The 20,477-nt window shown below is 38.7% G+C and overlaps 1 protein-coding gene across 3 annotated transcripts in view; it reads left to right on the top strand.

Annotated features, from left to right (window-relative positions):
* LOC146131745 (uncharacterized) overlaps nucleotides 1-20,477 on the top strand; it is a 32,142-nt gene extending 11,665 nt beyond the window's left edge. For 2 of the 3 annotated variants that reach the window (XM_083396904.1, XM_083396902.1), the window contains 21 exons: nucleotides 89-266; nucleotides 1,259-1,395; nucleotides 1,913-2,016; nucleotides 2,308-2,472; nucleotides 2,671-2,895; nucleotides 3,180-3,416; nucleotides 3,997-4,103; nucleotides 4,408-4,440; nucleotides 4,713-4,876; nucleotides 7,431-7,654; nucleotides 8,852-9,005; nucleotides 9,753-9,949; nucleotides 10,618-10,681; nucleotides 11,169-11,265; nucleotides 11,678-11,765; nucleotides 12,434-12,529; nucleotides 13,098-13,178; nucleotides 14,749-14,977; nucleotides 15,389-15,717; nucleotides 16,213-16,309; nucleotides 17,158-20,477. In XM_083396904.1, the coding sequence (XP_083253030.1) occupies nucleotides 89-266; nucleotides 1,259-1,395; nucleotides 1,913-2,016; nucleotides 2,308-2,472; nucleotides 2,671-2,895; nucleotides 3,180-3,416; nucleotides 3,997-4,103; nucleotides 4,408-4,440; nucleotides 4,713-4,876; nucleotides 7,431-7,654; nucleotides 8,852-9,005; nucleotides 9,753-9,949; nucleotides 10,618-10,681; nucleotides 11,169-11,265; nucleotides 11,678-11,765; nucleotides 12,434-12,529; nucleotides 13,098-13,178; nucleotides 14,749-14,977; nucleotides 15,389-15,717; nucleotides 16,213-16,309; nucleotides 17,158-17,693 (3,542 nt within the window). In that variant the 3' untranslated portion in view covers nucleotides 17,694-20,477. The remainder of the gene's footprint in view (nucleotides 1-88; nucleotides 267-1,258; nucleotides 1,396-1,912; nucleotides 2,017-2,307; nucleotides 2,473-2,670; nucleotides 2,896-3,179; nucleotides 3,417-3,996; nucleotides 4,104-4,407; nucleotides 4,441-4,712; nucleotides 4,877-7,430; nucleotides 7,655-8,851; nucleotides 9,006-9,752; nucleotides 9,950-10,617; nucleotides 10,682-11,168; nucleotides 11,266-11,677; nucleotides 11,766-12,433; nucleotides 12,530-13,097; nucleotides 13,179-14,748; nucleotides 14,978-15,388; nucleotides 15,718-16,212; nucleotides 16,310-17,157) is intronic. The other variant, XM_083396903.1, reaches the window with a different exon arrangement.

The following is a 20,477-nucleotide window of genomic DNA, read 5'->3' as shown; positions in this document are numbered from 1 at the left end:
ATTTTAGGAACTAATCATTTTAGAAGGTCGAATTTGCAGATATATGCATTTGTATAACGTATTGCCTGACTATTTATTTTTCAATCAGTTGATGAAAATGGCAACACAACAAAGATGGTTCCTGGCGCCGACCCAGCCCTTCATGGGGGAGAGGAACAGAAGGCCGATAGTGGTGCCGAGGCCACATCGCCGGGGATCCACCCAAAGTTGGAAGGAAGGGAACTAGCGGAACAGTTACAACATCAGTTGGAGTATTACTTCTCAAGGTAATGATAATGCTGCTATAAAGAAGAAAGCAATTTAAAAGAAGTAAATTGTTATCTGAAATAAATGTCTAGACAAAATTTATATTTTAAAAATTATGTATCGTTGGGTAATATTTTCAATCCTGCTCCAAGTAATAACAATTAATGCATTTTACCTAAAATTTCAGTCATAACATATAAATATTTGTTTAAGAAAAAGCTGCGCAAATTGCTTATTTCACCTGCCAATGTCTAACTGTTCTTTTTTACCTTTTGTTGTTAAATTGACATATGCTTGTCAACTATTCCACCTTTCTATATTTGTTCTTAAGTGATTTACTCCCATTCCTTTATGTTATGAAATAAGATTACTCATTTGTAGCAGCTTTTATGGATTGCATGAAACATTAGGGCAGAAAAATTGATTTACTGACTGCCTTTTAGTCATAAATCAATTAGTGCATTTCTTGATTGTTGATCTGCATCCAACAACACTCTTGTAAATCCTATACTTATTATTTATTTATCATCACCAAATTTATCATCACCAAATGTCAACAGTTAAAACAAAGATATCAAGATTGGCTGGTATATAAATGTCTACATGTAATTATTTTTTACTTAGTTGGTTTCTTAACATTTGTAATTTACAAATCAAGCTTTAAAACAAAATTAAAATTGTGATCTTTAAAAAGTAATAACTATTTATATGTATCTTTCTGTGTTTTCCTATTTATATAAATCACCATCAATAAAACGCCATTTGGTGATTAACATACCTAACTAGAAGTATATATTTACTACTTAAATATTAACATCATAATGTATGTTATAGATTATTATATTGCTTTCTTTTAAGTGCGAGTAAATCAACTAAGTTGTCTGTATAGCTTTGCAATAGAAACGTAGAGAAAAGTTTGTTTTCATAAAACTCCCACAATGCTTAATAATTGCCTCACCACCTCTGTAGTGTTGTTACACACAACAGACATTAAACTTGTGAATGTGTCCAGGGAAAACCTGTCGCAGGACCCGTACCTTGTGTCCCAGATGGACACTCAGATGTACGTTCCCATCTGGACTATTGCCAACTTTAATGCAGTCAAGAAGCTAACATCCAACCTGGATTTAGTGGTTGAAGCATTGAAAGGTAAATATGTTACATTGCAACACTACTTAAGGCTGTGTTACTCAAACTTTTCAGACTGGTGCACTAAAAAAATAGGGGTATATTGGAAATGTTGAGTGAGTCACCAATTTAATATATAAAATTGCGTTCCCCAAGTAGGCCACAATCGGGAAACTTAAGTTTGAAGCATTTGTTACACAGGGGAACAGACCCCCCAAAATATTTCTGCTTTATGTCAACCATGGTCGGCATAGATTTTTAGAAATTACATTTGACATTAAAAACAAGGCCTGGAAACCTGCTGTTTTGAGGCTGGAATGGCGCTAAATGCAACTAAAGTAGAATATTCCAAAGCATTTTTTTATTTAAATTTTTTCCAAAAAGTGGTATCTGGATTTGAAAGTATGCGCCTAATTTTGTAACTACTCAAATTTTTATACTGGTTGTTACCAGGGAAACCAGGATTGTAGTGCAAGCAAGATAAGTCCAAATTGTTGCATGTTTTCCTGACATAAACACCTTATGGTTTAATTTGTAGCTTCAAACTTGGTTCAAGTTGATGAAAAGGAGGAAAAAGTTCGACCGAATCAGACGCGAAGCAGCGTCATACTTCGTGAAATCCCTGGAGAAACTCCAATCGAGGTAAACTTAATTAACTGTGTGAGGTTTTTCAAGATGGAGATGTAAAAACCTGAACTCTTAATAAGTTATTGACTCAATTTAAGTTTTTTTTTTCATTTTAACCTTTGTTTTAACTGATTAAGTTATGATTAGTGTTTGTAAGTTTTATCATAGTGAGGTTTAATGGAGTATTTTCATCCTAACTCATGGTGGCTTGGAAATGGTTGGGAACCACTGTTATACATCTTCAAGTAGAATACAAAAAGTATGCACTATTCCAGCATTATTACCCTCTCTCTTAATTCCTTGCAGAGTGTCAAGAGTCTTTTCAGCGGCGAAGGTTGTCCCAAGTTTCTAGCCCTCGAGTTTGCCGGTGGAACGAGCTGGTACGTGACGTTTGCCAACGACACTGAGGCTTTGGCCGCACAACGACATCTCCGCGAAAATGTTGGAACCTTCCTCGGAAAGCCAATCATGGTAAAAACACTTCAAGTTCAAACAACCATTTAATGACAAATATCTTTAAGAATAAGTTGCTAAAAATTGCCAATTGCGTCATCTGATATAAAATATAACTGACCTGTTGAATTTCCAATGAAAAATAACCATACTGTGGTATATTTCGCGTAAAATTTCAGCAAGCTAGTGATAATTATTGTTTGGCACCTTGCGCAGGCTCGCATTAAATTCAAGGCTGTTCACTTCGGCAACTACTCTGTCCCACCGAGGGGCGCACAACCCCCAAAGTCGGACGCCATGCTTGTGAATGGGGCGAACCCAAGTGGGGTTCCGGTTGTCACCCAGCCCCCTCAGACACCCACTGCACAACAACAACCCACAAGTCAGGCACAACAACAAGCACAACAACCTCAGCAAATACCTCCACCTTCTCCACAACAGGTGGGGAAATAGTTTGCATAAATGTACCTAAATATTTCTAAACTGTGATTGTTGGTAGGCATAACTCACTAAATTGTCTCTTGATAAGTCATTTGGTTAATATTTACTTGATTCTAAAACTGTGCCTGTGAGTTTGTTAAATGTGTTGCAAACTTTTTTTTCGTAAATTAAAAAAATAGGTTATTTGTATCACAAAACTGTTATATTGGAATAAGCTTTGTTCCTTTATGTTCGCTAATGCATGAGTAAAGAAAACTCTAATTCATTTCCTATATTTCATCCAGATCACGCCCCAACCCATCGAGTTTCCCCAACAGATGGTAATTTACCCCCAGGGGACGGTTCCCCACGGTGCCAGTCCCCACCCGAGCACCCATGCTTCCGTGCACCCCCACAACCAGCCCCCGTTCATCGCAAGGGTCGCATCATCACCCGGCACAGTCCCCAATGGAACCCCAGGCCAACAGGTCTTCATGGTTCCACACTGGCCGGGGATGTACCCCGCTGGACACGAAGTATTGGTGGGTGGATTATTGTGAGGTGTAAATCAGTTATGGGCCCGGAATTAAATAATCCAACACTGCGTCATATTTGTTTGTTTAGTAAAGATAAAGTACAGTTGAAATGTTGTCTCATGCAATTCAAAACTAATTTTGCTGAAATATTAAACTGTACAACAATTAATTAAGGCTCACTACAGTTGTTATTGTATAGTTATTTATATTTCCTTAAGATACTGCTTACTAAGTTGATAAAGTTTGACAAAAGTTTAATATTCGACCGTAATCGTAAACCCCAACAGTTCTGAAAATTTGCACAAAATCTTCATACTATGTAACATCATACTTTACTAGTTGGTTAAAAAGGTTGAATATTCACCAAATCTTTAATTTGCATGTTGGTAATATACTTGATTTTATTATGTATATTTGAGAATACATTAGTTTTTAACTTTTTACCATTTACCAAAACTTAAGTTACATTATTTTGGAAACAATCAACAAAATCTTAGCCAAAATTTGTAATTATAGCTGCTATATTACAATTACTCCTGTTTTATATGCAAGTTCTTTTGAAGCATCCTTACATTATTATGTTCAGGGTCCCCACCCGTACCACCATCCTGCATTCCTTACACAAGCTTACAAAACCACCCAAGCACAATCACAAAGCTCCACCAAACCAGTGCCTTACCACAATGCTCCAAGGTAATATACTCATCTTAATTGTGTATTAAAGTCTTTAAAAAATCCTATCCTTTTCAAAAGTCTTTGAATTTAAGTGTGACTCCCATAAACATTTTTTAATTATATTTTTAGCGTGCCGACCACTGCATTTATACTGTTTTGTTTTCGAACTATATTTAAAGAATGTGGCGCAACCCAATTTTAGGCCTTGAAAGGAGTTTTTTCATAAAACTGTTTTCTTCTGTGTTTTTTTAAGGAGTCTTGCAAATGTAATATATTTCTAAAATAGCAAACATCATTTTAAAGTCGTGTTCGTTATTTCCAGATACACTGACGTTCACAAAGGAATAAACCAAAGGTATTTTTTTATGAAATTAGTGAAAATATCTCTGCTTCTAGGTTATATATATGTTTTTTGTAAGTTATGCCACTTTAACATCTCACCCGCATATCCTTTGTGTTATTAAAAATTTTGGCAGAATACTGCAATAAGTGGTAATGAGCTTTAAAAAATTTATGCTGAAAGTTTTCTGCTTAATTTTAAGTTCACTTTTTGTACAAAAGTTTTGTGTATTAGTACCACGAATAAAATCTCCAGTGTTGATTTTAACCCCACCATATTATTTTTAGAAACTACCCCCAACGCAAACCATCGGGTGGATCGTACAACCATCCTCCACAGAGCCAAGCAGTGCACAGCCAGAACCAAGCTGCAACATCGCAGTACATTCTATCCAGCGACCCTAACCCTCCAGGGATGGACTTTGCACAAAATGACCAAACTCAACTACAAGGTAAGGAAAGCATAAACTGCTGCCGGTGTTGTAAAAAGTCGTCCCAGTCAAGTGGTTTGTGAAATAACATAAGTTCAAGTTGATTAAACCCTTGATCGAAAAGGCAGCTTTAAAAAAACAATGTTTTGCATTATCCGGCTGTCCAAATATTTTACTCTAAATTAACAAGAAAGTTACATTTTGTTTGCTGTCAATGTATTTTGGCCATAAACCCTTATTTTAATCGGGCGAGTGTCGATACTACTCTACAGATAACCGATCCTATAATACCGGACACCGCCAACCAACTATTCAAATGCGTCGCCACCAAAACTATAGCTCTTCTATTTGCTTAGATGGCAAACGCTTATGACATCACAATAGACGTCGCGCGATATGGCTCGCTTTGGCGTGGTGAACCTGTTTGCTCAGCAACCCTTGAATGTCGACGTTGAAAGCGGTTGATTGTTGTTACGTACAACTCGTCAACTGCACTTTACAAGCCGGTTTAACATCCTCGGTCTGTTTAAGCTCGTTATCTCACGAAATGTGTTCACATTCAATGTTCAAGCTTACTTTGAATTAACTCTTCCCCCGACTCTCCTGCTATACTGACAGGCAAATTCAAACACAAAAACATGGCCTTTTATTTAATGAATTAAAAGCTAGCATTTTATTTGAATAATTAAAAACCTTTTTTGATTACTATTATATATTGGCGCATTAAACTGTAGCTCTAAAGCGCAACATACAACCGTACAAATGTTCCACATGGTAAACCGCCCAAAATATTTAAAAAAATGTTATGTTCTAATTAATTTACAATTTGCCTGATAATTCTAGTGGGGATATTTACTTGGTAAAAACCTACAAAAACATTTAAAAAAACAGAAAAAAGTTAGAATTAGTTTAATTAGGCCTCGTTATTTTTCTATATTTAACTAAAACCTTGAAGCAAGATATTTCGTTTTTTCATGATATCATCTCGTTCCAACTGCGACCCACATAATCATTATCACGCCACGCTTGTGGTTAATTCATCACTTGGCCACATTGAACGCACATAAGTGCTACAAACTGCATCCGACATCCAACTCAATACAACCGACAACTCATTGTAGTTGACTCAACAGCGCTACTCAGCATAAAGTGGTCGCCAAAACTTGACAAAAAATGTTTTTTTGCTTCACTAGATAGCGTAAGAAAATTATTTATTAATCTGTAACGGATTTTAAGTCGCTTTTAAAATGCTTTGTTAGGCATCTACGCATGCAGCAAAATATTTAATACCTTTTTATGGTAGGTTTGGTAGAATACCTTTTTCTGGTAAAAATGGTAGGTTTGCAGTTCTGATTTTGTTTTACACACAGGTCAATTGTTAAATAAGGTCGAAAGAAAAAAGTGTTGTTCGAAAGCCCCCAAAATAGTCGTTTTAACAGCGTTTGTTCTTTACATGAAACGCAGCTCCCACGTGTTCCCACCACATTATACACCCGTTACATGTTCCTTTAAATTTATTCCTTGTATAAAGCCACACCCATGTACCGATGTAAAAGCATTGAACGACAAACCGTAATCTGATTATTATTGATTACTTTTGGTGTTTAGACGCACAACCAAACCAACCTAAGTATGTAGATAGGCGCGACCATTACGATTTATTGTTACGAGGCTATTTATCCACGACAATCAAATTATATTTTGAAATTATATATTTTTTATATTTTGAAATTATTGAGGAACAACTTTTCCTCGCTATAAAATTTGATGAAGTTTTAACCAGGGCCACAGAATCTCTAGTTATCGCGTTAGGCGTGATACCGGTTTTGACCAATATGTGACAGTTTGTAACTTCAAACCTTCCTTCGTGCTTCTAAATGGCTGTATTTTTGGGAAACGTTGCTTAAATAAAGTGGTTTTAAATCCAAACTTTGTTGTTTCGAAAAATTCGGCACAGTCGCCTAGCAAAATATTTGCTGATTGTTGACCGCATCGCGTGACGTAATTAAGGTTATGTTCATCGTAGCGTGCATTTGCTTCTAATATCGTGGTTTTGTCGCTCGTCAATCTAACTTGGCTTCATTTCCTCCAAATAATTGCCGCGCCTTCGCTTCTTAAGCTAATTTATTTTCCTGTAAAAGCGATAATCTTGATAAACAACTTTTGCCGCAAGGTTTTTCCTATTAGAAATAGTTCGTATCATTTAATTAAATAGCACAGTTGTTCAACACGTAAGTGTGTGTATCTTTCTTTAGAATTTAAGTTTCATTTTCACGACCCTTCGTTTAATCCAGTGGCTCTTTACCTTTGTTGGCTTGCGAAACTTTGCAGAAATTAGAAATAGTTCGTGCTCGTATTTTTGCTGATTGGTTAACTGTAAGATTACAATAAACGAGATTGAAACAGCACATTAACTGTGCAACAAAGTTGAACAAAAACACTTTTACCGTACACAAAAAAATTGTATCAAGAAGCTTACCAATAATTGGAATCCTAAAAATGTAAAAGATCTATCGACACCCATTAGTGTGAAAAATGAGAACCACCGGTTTAACCTCTGCTTCGTTCCCTCCAGTGACCCACGCCCCAGGGGGCCACTACTTACCCGCCATCGCCCCCTTCGTAACCCCACAAGCCGACGTGCTCATGATGCGGCCCCCGCCTATTAACCCCAACCAGGGGCCGGTGCTGGCTCCACGGCACCAGAGGGAGCAGAGGAACACTCTGCAGATGACCGGCGCCCATGGGGGTCAAAGAATGGGGGCAGGGGGTAACACTGGGGTCTACAATACCTCACAGGTGTGTAAGGGTTGTGTATTTTCATTAAAATTAAGGAACATATATATTTAAAAGTTTTTATACTGAAATTGTTTTTAGTTTAATCGTTTAACTTATAAATTTACACTTAGTATTATTGTAAAATTTGGATTGATTGTTCTAAAACGGTAACGCACTGTTATCTGAAGAACTATTGGAAGGTTATTATTTTTTTGTACGTTTTGAACGTAACAATACCGTTAAATAATGTTTTTTCCAATTATTCTAAGCTTTTTTAGTAATCAACTTACAATGACCTTAAATGACCCTGTAACAGCAAGCCACCAAAAGCACATTAGCCTGATGTTGTGCCATCCCTCATTCCCTCAATTTAAGCGATCCCCGTTTTATTTGTTCAAGGGCAAAGTCCAGTTTATGCGGCCTGCCCTTCTATTGTGGGATGGTAACTTAACTTGCCACCTCACTAAACTTAGCTTAACCCCGCACATGTTAATCGTTAACTGCCTGTATTTTCTCCATATACTTTATCGCAAGTAATGGTAGGTGGGGTTAGTTATTGTTAGTTCCCTACACATTATCGCCCATGTGTAAAAGCAAATAACATAACTTTCCTAATTAATTTTCTTATTATTTTTTTTTTTATTTCTGAGCTGTTTCGGGCATAATTGTGGTCCTTTGTCCTAATGCTTTTATATTAATACCCAAGATTGTATGTAAGAACTTGTCTGAACTGAACGCCAATGCTTCGCTTAATGACATCGTGATTTTTGTATGATATTGATATACCAAGTGATATTGTCGGAGTGAAATGCAGGCGAAGACCGCATTGTATTGCCTGAGCTTGTTATGTCACGCGGGACCTGGTAAAATGTTGATTAACTTCCGCTAAAAGTTAATCCTTGTTTTTTCATCATTAGTTGGGCTCGGGCACAAATGTTAGGATTTTAAATCTTGCAAAATTCAAAAAATTATTTTGTTCAACGGTTGAAAATTAGCGAGTAATCATTTTTTTAACCGTATTTCAATAAAATACAATTGTTCCAACGTTTTGTTATTGTATCTAGTTACAATACTGAATTGAAGTTATGCTGATAAAAAGCTATATTGTATGTTTTTGTTGTTTCTGATACATTCGTGAGAATTGAAATTATCCCCATAAAAATCCTGCATTGCCACGCCCACTTATTCCACCAATCAGCATCCTGCATTTTCCCGCAGAGCGTTCCGAGCTCGGCATCGAGCCAACAACGTAACAATGGAAGACAGCAACAACAACAACAACAACAACAACAACAAAATCCCCAACAACAACACAACAGATCTTACCAGAACAATCACCACTCCGAAATAAGTCCGAGGTTCCAACAAAAAAGTAAGATTTCCTGCGAGTTTGTTTCTTGTATGTGTGAACATTTAGGGGGTTCTTTAACTGAGGTTCTTGGGGGTACACGGGCTACTTTAGGGGCTTCAGGAAAGCACAATTGAAATCTTGGTGTATGTTTTGAAATATAAAATGAATATTAGAAAAAAAGTTTAATTAAAAAGCTCTCCTTAAATGTATTTCGACTTTTTTTAGTTTCGCATAATTTTGATCAAAAACAGCAGGTTTATTGAGTATGCTTGTTTATGACGACTTTTCTAAAAATTCCATGCCGACACTTGTCAAAATAATTAGGGTCCGCATTACAAAACTGTTTAAGAACACCTCGCATAGTGGGTTTTGTGAACATGCTGCGTTTTGTCTTTCCTGCTTGTTTTTATTGTGATGTATTCCTGCTTTGCTGAACATTATAGATATCCTAAAGTTCCAATTTCTAGAGCTTTTGTTTGTTCATAAATGAAGTAATCGATATGATACTTTTATTCTTCCCAACTTACGTTATTATGAATTCGCTGTAAATATGTGATTTTTTTAAAAGCTTAACCATTTGTAAAACCAAAAATGTTCTATCTGGCTATATTAAAAAATTCTTCTTTTTTGATATTTTAAAATTTCTTAAAAAACCTAAACATTCGAGTAAACAATAAAAAACAAAACATTTCCATAATTTAAAAAAAGTTTCTCAACATTAACCTTTACACTTCAAATTATTTTAAAACGATGTAACCTGTACTCCAGCCGGTCAACAATACACCACCTTTGCATACTCGGGGGGCAACAACCACCTTCATTCCGGGGGGGTCTACAGCGGACAGAAGGGCCCTAACGTCCAGACGGTGCACGTGGAACCGGGTATTCCCCTAGCAAGCGGGGCTGACCAGCGCCTGGCCTACCCTGGGATGGCAATCGCCCAAAAACCTGTCAACGGACTTCAGGTGAGATTTATGGCAACAAATATATAGTAGGGCTCTATGGTGCGACGACGTTTTTGTGTTTTTTTATAGAAAAAGTGTCATGCTGCTAAGTTAGATATATCTGACACAATTGCTTAAAATTTAAAAAGAAATCAGTAAATATGTTTAACAGTTATAAAATTTAAGTAAATATTTCTTACATTGCTCTTCTTAGTAAATCTGTAGTTCGCCGTTGGCCGTTGATGTACATAAACTTGTTTAATTATTTTTGGAGTTATTATCACCGATATCGTAAATAGCCTCCGAAAATGCCGAAACAAAAAAGTTAAAGTTTAGTCACTGTAATGCTGTGTTGGTGGTAGGCCTGCGACTTCGCGGCCGTCGCGTGTTTGTAAATATGACATCGCTCCAGCCATAGTGAACTGGAAAGAATCTCTTCCGGCAAATATTTATTCATTTTCTCCAACGTTTATTTGCGCGGTGTTGTTGCATTCCCGTCAGAAGGAATCCTGCATAGGCAGTCAAGCGTTGGATGTAATGAATAAGTACAAATAATTCCGCTAAAGTCAATTGTTTTGAGTTGAATAACACTTGTACCTTACTCAAATATTGCTCTAATTTGAATAGGTACTTTGAATTAAGGTGATTGTGATAGCGTGCGCATTTTAACCTTGATTTTGTTTCTTTAGCGCAACCGTTCCTCCCCGCCAAGTGATCATTCGCCTGAAGATCACAAGTTTCCTGCGAACCAAGGTAAGTTGTGTTACGAATAAAAAGAGGCTTAATGTACGAATCACTACAAATAGTTCCCTGTTTTGCGCTACAAGTCCATATTTCTGTATCCGATTTACTTGATAACCAATAAAGAATGGCGGTAAATTTCGACGGCGTATTTTTTTACGAAATTGCTTTTTTCCTTTTGAAATACTTTTTTTTAAACGTAAGTCCTTTTTGGAGCATAATGGTTGGAGGTTGTGGTAAGACGTAACAAGAATATCAAAATACAGAAGTAGGTTGCATTGATATCATTGATCAATGATACCTACTTCTGTATGGGCTTTGATATTCTTGTTACGTTAAGTCATTTTTCTTAATTTGGGCGACTGTACATCGGTTGGTCCTTTTAGGCAAATTTAAGGCGTCTGGACTTAAGCGGTTATAACTGATTTAACTGATACTCGTAACTTCGTTGTCCGTTCGTTTTGTTTTCAAGCTTGGTAATATTTTGGTTTGTTTGCAGACGACCAACCAACGGAGAACCACCGCAACATTCCCCCCGGTCAACGCACCCTCGCCAGCACACAACCCCCTTTCAACGGAACATACGGCGACCCACGGTAAGCATAAGTACACGCTGGTGCATTTCATGTTTGTACGTTCAAGAATTAGGTTTTCACAATTTATGTTAAAAATTAAACAATTTTTCACCTCAAAACGACGGTCCCAGTTTGGCCGAGGTCGTAAGTTCGAACCTCACCCTTTCCTAACCTTACTTTTCTTACACTACAATACTGGTTAGGTAAACTGATTTTGGCATTAGCCTTTCCAAAGGCATTCGGTTTAAAAAAAGTACCGTTCACATAATGTAACCGACTTGTCAAATAACTTGGTTATTTATTCCTACCCTATTTTACTTACGTTTTTTTTTCAGGGCATTTACCCAAAACAAACTCCGAAATAATATTGGACGATATTATTATAACGTTCAAAATATTGACGATTAATCGTATTTTTTGTCCTTGTAATTAGCAATGGTCGTCAAATGTCGCTTGACAGACGACCGAACAACATGAGAGCGAACAGAAGGCCGAGACGTGAGGACGAAAGGGGAGCTATGGTGAGTTGATTGGCGCTGGAGAACTGGACGTTAATGCCCCTTTGCTTGTTGGTATTTGGTTACCTAGTAATCGCAGTGTTTCTCAGCCAATTGATCGCAACCAAAATAGGTCTCTGTTTAATTTGTTTGGCTCGCTGACTGCAGTAGTTTGAAGGGTTAGATTTTATTAAGATTGCTTTGGAGCAAGATTTCTCCAAATATGAAAATATTGCTGAAGCAATACGATATTGCCACATTTCAATAAATTCGTACTGATTTATGCAAATGTTTTGTGTTATGTTTGCTTACAAAAGTTCAAACAAGACATTTAGGTCGACAAACTTTCGCTGTTATACCGACACCTTAGTATTTGGGTAGCAGCGTAAAAGGTTGAGAGACACTGATTTAGCCGATCTTTCATAACTGATGAGTTCATTTGGTCTGATTGCTATAAAATTCGCAACGCTGTATAACTTTCATATTGTTTAAAGTAGTTTTTTTATTTTTTTACATAATGTTATTGCTTGAATATTTAATGTGGTTTGAATGAAATTGTTGACTCATAGTTTATTGCTAAAAACTGGGCAGTATTTTGTACAACATTGCTTAGTATAAAGTTGCTACTGTTTTTTTAGCTCTTAGAATAACAGTCTTGAATAGTTTTACTGAACGTAATGTGTTTGTTTTAGCGGACCTCCCCTCCCCCAAACAGCGCGATGACGTCAAACACCCCCTTCACCCTGGAAAGCAACTCGTTCCCCCCTCTGCCAGGGCACACTTCCACGGTGAGATGCACATTTCAATAGGGGCCCCACTAGTTGAATATAAAAACGAAAAAACGTTAAATTTGTAAAGACTTTCGTCAAGTCTTTAAAAAAAACAGTGTCTTTATTGACTCTAAGTCATTTGAGCACTGGTTCTGTGTTTAAATTCTTTTTAACTTGTTTTAGGTGTTTTTTTGTAATTGCGTTAAGACTACACGTGTAATATAGGTGAGAAATTTTAATCTCATAAAACAAACAAATTTAAGGTGGAAAATGCACAATTATTGTGGTATCGGATCAGGACCGATACCACCCTTATATCGGTCGAATACCGATACCACCACTTGGCACTGATTATCGGCTCTGATCCGATATTATATGTCATTCCTAGTTTCGTTTAACAACACGTCCAAGCTTTGTAAATGGCTGTATTTGTCCAATTCTCAATAGATTTTAACAGGAACTTATAATTCCTGTATTTTTTAACTGGTGAGATATACATTTCCGTTTATTCTATGGAGCATCCATATTTTACCTTTAAGCAACCGCTCAGCGTACATTCCCTAGTGTAACGAACCTTGTACTCCAGGCACCAGCTGCTTCGAACGGCGCAAGTGGGGAGGGGAGGCCCGCCACTGCTGACGTAGTTAAGGGAATCGACGCAGGCAAGGTAAGACACACTGCGCATGCGCGTATGACCCTAGTTGGTATCCCTTGGATGCCAGGAGTTGAAGATATCTAGGCCTTGTTTTTTGTCTGGAAAATGTCGTCCACATTATATTCGGCCGCATTTGTTTTGTTTAGTTATTTACAGATCTAGCCAGAATAACGTCATACTTTTATATATATTATATAATAAGCGATATAATAAGGTAAAGACGTTTTTTGATGGTTATAATTAGTAAAACAGAACAAGAATGAGTGGGCAAGTGTTTGAACATATCACAACTTTTATGAAATTAATTTACTCTCTAACGCAGTGGTTCTCAACCTTTTGTGCTTCGTGGCCCCCTTTGAAAGGCTCTCGACCCTCGTGGCCCCCTGCTTATACAAATACCAAGCATCGTGTTTAAAGTCTTTTCACTTGTTTTACTTCTTCACGTTATAACAAATACAACCATTAATCAACGAATAAGTCCACTTACTTTCTAAAAAATTAACAGATAAATCATTTTAATTTAAACCAACTTAGTTAGTCATTACGAATCTTGTTCTTCGACGCCTCTAAGGTATTTTTTATATTCGGCTCTGTTTTGTACTGAGCCAAGCGGTGTCGCTACAATCTTCGAAATGTTTACTTAATTTTCGTTTTATTAATGCGTTCTATTAGCTTACTTGACAGAAAAGCTGAACATAAACCGCTGATTGTTGGCCTAAAATGACCTTTTGAATAACCCGGTAGCGTACTTTATGCGTTTTACGATGAAATGTTTCTTTTTCAACAGAACGCCCTCAAAGGAAAATGCGTAAAGCAGCGCAGTAATTGTTTCGCCACCGCGACAGGTCTCTAGCCAAACTTGCCACCCGAGAACGACCAATTAGGCGTAAATTTACGCGAAAAAAACAAATAAAAAGGATTCAATATTCTACTTTAAACATTCCTACTGACTAGTCAAGCAGGTGTCAGAAAAATGTGTTACAAAACGTTACAAGAAAGGTTTACAGTCACAATAAACACACAAAATTAAGTTAACTGGTAAATTTTGAAAATAGTGACACTTTGGTTCTCGCAATAGCTAGAGAGTTATGTCCGTGGCCCCCCAATGACCGCTCCGTTGGCCCCCAGGGGGTTGAGAAACCCTGCTCTAACGTTTCCAACTAAAATTTTGTCGAAACTATAATTCTAGCACAAATTGAATTGCATATTGAATAGTCTTCGAAATGCTCTTTATTTTTTTCCAAATGTCTTAGAATTTATTTTATGTACAGCTTAACTGTTTAGAAAGTGCAATAAAAAAAAGTTAAAAATGATCTTTAATTGTGTTACTCATGAAATTCAGAAACCGTTGAATTATCCGATTCTAGGTCTTGAAAAACAATAACTTACAAGTTTTCCTTTAAAGTCTTATTTTTTTACTAAATCATGTGGCAACATTAAAGCATAATAGTTGTTGTAGTAAGACGTAATAAAAATATCAAAGCCCATCCAGAAGTAGGGAGCATTTTGAACGTTTCAAACTATTTATTTTCAACATCTGTTACATGTGGCAACACTTTTTAATTTCCCCACAACTTTCCAGGCTCCTCTTATGTCGACTGGCATCTCAATGGGAAAGAAGTACTCTGAGGTGTCTTGCGCCCCATCCGTGCCCCTCATGACCCCCCAGGGACCGCCCCCTGCCCCCCAACAACCCCCCAGGCCTGCCCCCGTTCCCGTGATGGAATTCCCCGAGCAGAAAGTCCCCAAACCGAGCCCCATGGGGAAAGTCCCCCAAGCCCCACCTACACTTGTTGAAGTTGTGGAACGAAGTAAGTTTAAAAGTTGGTTGAAAAAAAGTAACTTTTATTTCTACATTTTATTAATTTCTTTACAAAACTGTTTCCCTTAAGTGAGAGTTTTGTATTTTTTTTTTTGATTTTTTCAAATAAAATGAGTTGATAGGAATTGTGAGATTTGTTGTCGTGTACGTATTTAATTTGTTGTTAGTCAAAATGCCCACCCAAAAAAGTATATTCATCATATACATGTTGGCGCTTAGTAAAAATGTTTTTACAAAAACCAACCGTGCTGTAAAAATACAACATCTAACGTTTATTACGTAATAATGCTTATTGTTTTATTAAAACGAGAGCACAATGCCACTTTCTTCTGTGTGAAACTTTACTAATCTTTCTCAAACAGCAAACCAACTTTTTGTTAACCTTGTTGTTTTATCACAGACACGAACCAAATCGTGAAACCACGATCTCATCCGATCAAGAAGCAAGAACAGGAACAAGAAAAACCAAAACCAGCCCCCCAAACAACCCCTGAAACCCCCCCAAACCCCCCTCAAAGCACCCCCAAAACCGACCCCGTCGCAAACGTGACCAAAATGCCGCCAGTAACGATGCCCAAGGCCCATTCCTTCAAGAAGGTTGTGGCTTCGAGCAAACCTGAGCAAGCAACTGGCAAGTTAGCAGCTGAAGTTGTGAGCCACAAGACCGAGGCTTCGAACGTGAGACCCTCGGAACTTGCTCCACAGAAGGGATCGACCCGTGATAAAGAGGTACGTTTCTGACGGTAACATGTAATTATAGTATTAAGTTTATGAATGATGTTTACCGTTGCTCGTCCTAGCCCTATAAACTTGCTTCTTTATTCCAATGGAAGTTATAAAGCCATAATATTCGATAAATCGACGAGATACAATTGTAGGCTCCGATTCGAACAGGTCAAGTATAAACATATATTAAGCCAGAAAAACGATCAAAGGCTGTTAAAAAACAAGTTTCCAATTAAAAGTTGGCCGAAAATCAACTAAATCGTTTCATACAGCGCAAAAACACAGGTTAAATTAAATTTTCTTTCAACCGCTTTAAATATGCACTTTAGACGGGCGCCTGCAAAGCTGTCCAATGTCCTAATGTCGGTTTGTAGTTGTAGTGTTGCTGTCCAATGTCCTAATGTCGGTTTGTAGTTGTAGTGTTGCTGTCCAATGTCCTAATGTCGGTTTGTAGTTGTAGTGTTGCTGTCCAATGTTCAACATGTTGTTAACTTTTAGTCGAAGCCACAAGCGAGGCCAGTTAAGGAAGGCAAGGAATCACTTCCAACCGAAGATGAGAAATCTCCTTCCGTTCAATCATCGTCGCCCACTCCTGGTAAGTTGCTCACCAAGTACATCAACATTACGTCAAAATATTAGGTTTATTACGTGACTTTGTTTTGCGATTTCGACTAGTCCCGTACCCGGCTCCGACTCTACAGCCTGTATTTCATCCATTAAAGTAACTAAAAAAAGGTTGAATTGGCAATTTACTCACAGTGGGGTCGTCATGTAATCTCATCCACCTAAAGTATGTGGTTGGAAATATTCTTTGTCCATCAAATGCTATTCCACCTTTACAATTTACAAATTTTACCGTCTTTGCATATGGTATTACGCATGCGCACGTCGGACTCAGGGCTCTGGTGGTATTACGTCATCTTACTCAAGTCCCAGGTCCGACTCGGTAGACCTGATGTAATGTAGTGCAAGTTGAAAAATCTGTTTAGAAATTTACCGTTTTAACGAAGCCTATTTTACCTTCATCTTGTTAATTGAGTGCTATTTAGTGCTAAACCTACTTAGTTACGTTGCTGTAGAAAACCTCACATTTACTGAGATTTTGCTTCATGCAAACATTTTAATTACACCATGAGTTTAAACACATTTAATTGTCAAAACGTTTCTTAGATTCAGGTATGGCATTCGTGTTTACGCCCATAAAGCCCGTTTACACTACAGCTGCACTGAGCTGAGCAAAGCGTAATTTGCATTAAATTCTATTGTGGCGAGCGTTTCACGCTTCGTGCAGCAGCTGCAGCTAGCTCGACTGGAATCGAAGCGTTAAAGTCATTTTGCCTTGTTAGTAGTACAAACGCAAGTTTCACGCAGCTTAGATTATGCGCTTGCCAATTCGTAAACGGGCCTTAACAACTTAATTTGATTTACCACAACTGTGTTCAGAATGTGACGGACGCAAGCCAACATACGCGGACATGTTGCGCAAGAAACAGCAGCAGAAAGCCGACGCCGCCGCCGCCCAAGCATCCGCAGCTAACGGCAAGGACTCGTCCGACTCGGGCGATGACGTCAAAGCCAATGACGAAACGCGTGACGTCAGCAGTGACGTGAAAAGCGGGGACGCCCCGGCGGTTGTGAAGCCGCACAGAAACCAGAGACGCGAGAACGATGAGGGGCCCCAGGGGGGTTTCCCGGGTGGGGGCAGGTTCGAGGGGGGGATGCACAACGGGGGCGTTCGGCGGGGTGGCTTCGAGTACAACCGCAACCCCAGGGGCTACTACAGGAGGGACCAGTACGAACACAGGAACTACGGCTACAACGGCGCCGGGAGAGGGGGTGGTCCCAGGGACTTCAGGCCCCGTGGGGGTCACCGGGGTGCCAGGAGGGGCGGCTACAGGGACCATTACCCCCCCAATCGCGGACCCCCGGTAAACGGGCCTTCCCCCGCGCCCCAAACAGCTCCCGGCGCCGAAAGGTGATGTGCGGGGATTCCCCGAACTGTGATGTGATGAGGCGCGCCGAGTGTTGCGCCACCCAGCGGACGATATGCGATATGTATCGGGCAGACGCGGTCGATATTTGTCGGATCGTCTATGCACCTTCACCCCCCGATGCTGCTCTGTGACGAAACAAAGCCCGAATGTTGTGTGGCGCGGTTCAACTGTGAAACTCGGCAGCTTTATGCAACAATCGGAGGAGAGCGACTCACTGTTTGGAAATGAAAAGCAAGTTTTCTTCGTTTCCGAGCTTGATGGCTGATGGCGTTCTTTCGTATTTTGTTTCCTCTCATGTAATGACAAAAAACAAACAAAAAATGTTTTTTTTTTCTCTTTATTTTATTTATGCTTCTAAGTTTTTTCTTGGCGAAACAAAAGAACTACAAAAAAACTTCAAAAAAACGACATTTTTTCTCCGAATTTAGGCGAATTAATTTCTCCTTTCGTGGGATTCGAACCAACGAGGTTCTAAACCTAACGACTTCAAAAAAATTGCGTCAAAACGCGTTTATTTTACAAAAAAAAAACTTTTCAAGCGCCTTGTTTTTCCGTGAAGTGGTTTTACCCGAATGTGGGGTAAAAATTCTCCCATAAACAAATAATTTGCTCGGATGCCGCTTTCTGTTCAGGGGGTTCACCGAACGGTGCTTATTTTTCGCTGCGCCCTCTCGTGGTAGGTCATATCTGTGATGCGATGTTATTGATGACGTGCTAGGGGGGCAAAATACCCCCCAAAATGTGCCCTAGTTTCAATTCAGTCGTCGTTTATTTTCCGTCTTCAAAAGCGCTCTTGTCCCATTTTCTCTTTGTTTAAGTTAATTTCTATCTGAAAGGATTTTGACGTCATAATTATCGTTGTGACGTCATGACTATGAAAATGACGTCATATAGATAGGAATGACGTCACGACCATGGCAGCCTGTTGCGTCACAGCGTGTATGTGTGTTTTTGTTTCAACCCGCGTTACCCAGGAAACAGCAGCGCGCTTACGTCACAAGACTCGTGACGCCACGCATCGTCATAAGTGACGTCACTAGGCAATAATGTTTTTTTTTTTTCGCAAAGCCAAAAAGCGCGTCCAAAGCGTGTTTCGCTCAAAGATTGTGTTCCTTTAGTTTTGCCGTGGCTTGGCGCGGGGATTCCCCTGTTTTATTTATGCCTCGTGTTGTTCTGCTTGTTGTTGTTAATGACGTCACATTGTTGACGTCACTTTTGTTGTTCTCGTCACGCGCCGAAAATCGAGCAAAACCTTGTTTCCCGCTTCACCCGGAAGTGGACTGACCAAGTGCCAACTCAACCCTGGACGTTGTGTCACGTGATAAGCGTAAAAGTTGACAAAAACCTTCGCGTATTTTCAACAACTAGGGCAATATCATTTCCTGTGTTTGCTGATAAATTCTAACTTACTCCCCTTTTCCTTTAAAAAAGGTTCAACAAGCCACTTAGATTTATGGATTAATCTGTTTAAGTTGCGCGTGAATTTTCCGCTAATGCGAAGACAATCCACAACTTGGGCCATTTTTTCACTTAACGTTTCAATAAAAGCCTTTTTCCGCTCAAAAAAATTCAGTTACCGCAATTTCACGCTTTTCATCAAAAAAAAGAAAAAAACGTTTAAAAAAATATACTGAATACTTTTAAAAGCGCAATAAAAGTTTACCTTGAAATAAAAACATCAAATCGTGCCGTCGAAAACCCAAAACCTTTCCTTTGAACGTTTGTTCTATGCATCAACTCATGATCCCAATCCGTACCAGCAGCGTCCAGCGCCCCCAAAGCCCCTAGTGCGCCTTTGCAACTGCCTGGAACCGGAAATCGCGTCGTGAGCCAACTTAGGGCGATTTCTTTTATTTTGCTTCGTTTCAGCCAAAGCAAAACTTGAGAGCTGCAAGTCAGAGTTGTTTCGTTGTGACAAAAAATGGCGTCGATATTGTTCCGACCTGCGGCATATTTGAGCACCGGCTTCAGGTGGATTTGTTCGCGTCTGACGCCAGATTTATTTCCCTTATTTCGCCAGTTTTAGCAAAATCTGGCATTTTTTGTCTTTTCCCTCGCAAAGCAAAAACCCTCGCAGAAAGTCAACATTAACTTTAACTTATACCGTGCCACCTGATTTATCCTTTAACAACATTGTTAAAGATTCAAAAAAACTTTGTTGCTTTCAAAAAAAGGCTACTTTTTCCTTTATTAAAACTAAAACTATTCAATTTGAAAGAATCCACTTTTCGCGCACCAATGCAGCCACAACTTCTGTAGGCAATCCAGAAGCCTCAAAGCATTTTTACTTTGGCCCAAAAAGCTTGCAAATGTAAGCTGTTAAATCCGGAATATTTGCTTCATAACGTCACCCTAATTGTTTTAATCTTTGCACAAAGGCGAGCTCGTCTAAATACTAATCACACATTTATAAGCTGTAACGAAAAGTTTATCGAAATTCAAAAATATTTCTTTATGACCATCGGCACACGATGGTTGTCGTGAACTATTACGAAAGCAAAACGCCTTAAAACTTTGCAAAATGCGCTGGAAATGCGAATTGCAAGCTAATGTCTTTCCGAAGGTGCTGTGTTTTTGTGATGCATCTTTATGTGCGTTTTCTCTTTGGTGCCACTATTGATCGTTTATCCCGTTACAATCGACTGAACCAGCGAATGCCCAAACTATCCCCAATGCGTCGTTGTTCTACTGTGCGAATATCATTGACTGCTACGACCATTTCGTCCCACAACCTCCACATAAACTCACGGCCAAAGTTGGAAATAAAAT

Source organism: Ascidiella aspersa, chromosome 9, assembly GCF_963924565.1.
Source record: "Ascidiella aspersa chromosome 9, kaAscAspe10.2, whole genome shotgun sequence".
NCBI lineage: Eukaryota > Metazoa > Chordata > Ascidiacea > Phlebobranchia > Ascidiidae > Ascidiella > Ascidiella aspersa.
This window is presented reverse-complemented; position numbering and strand designations above follow the sequence as displayed.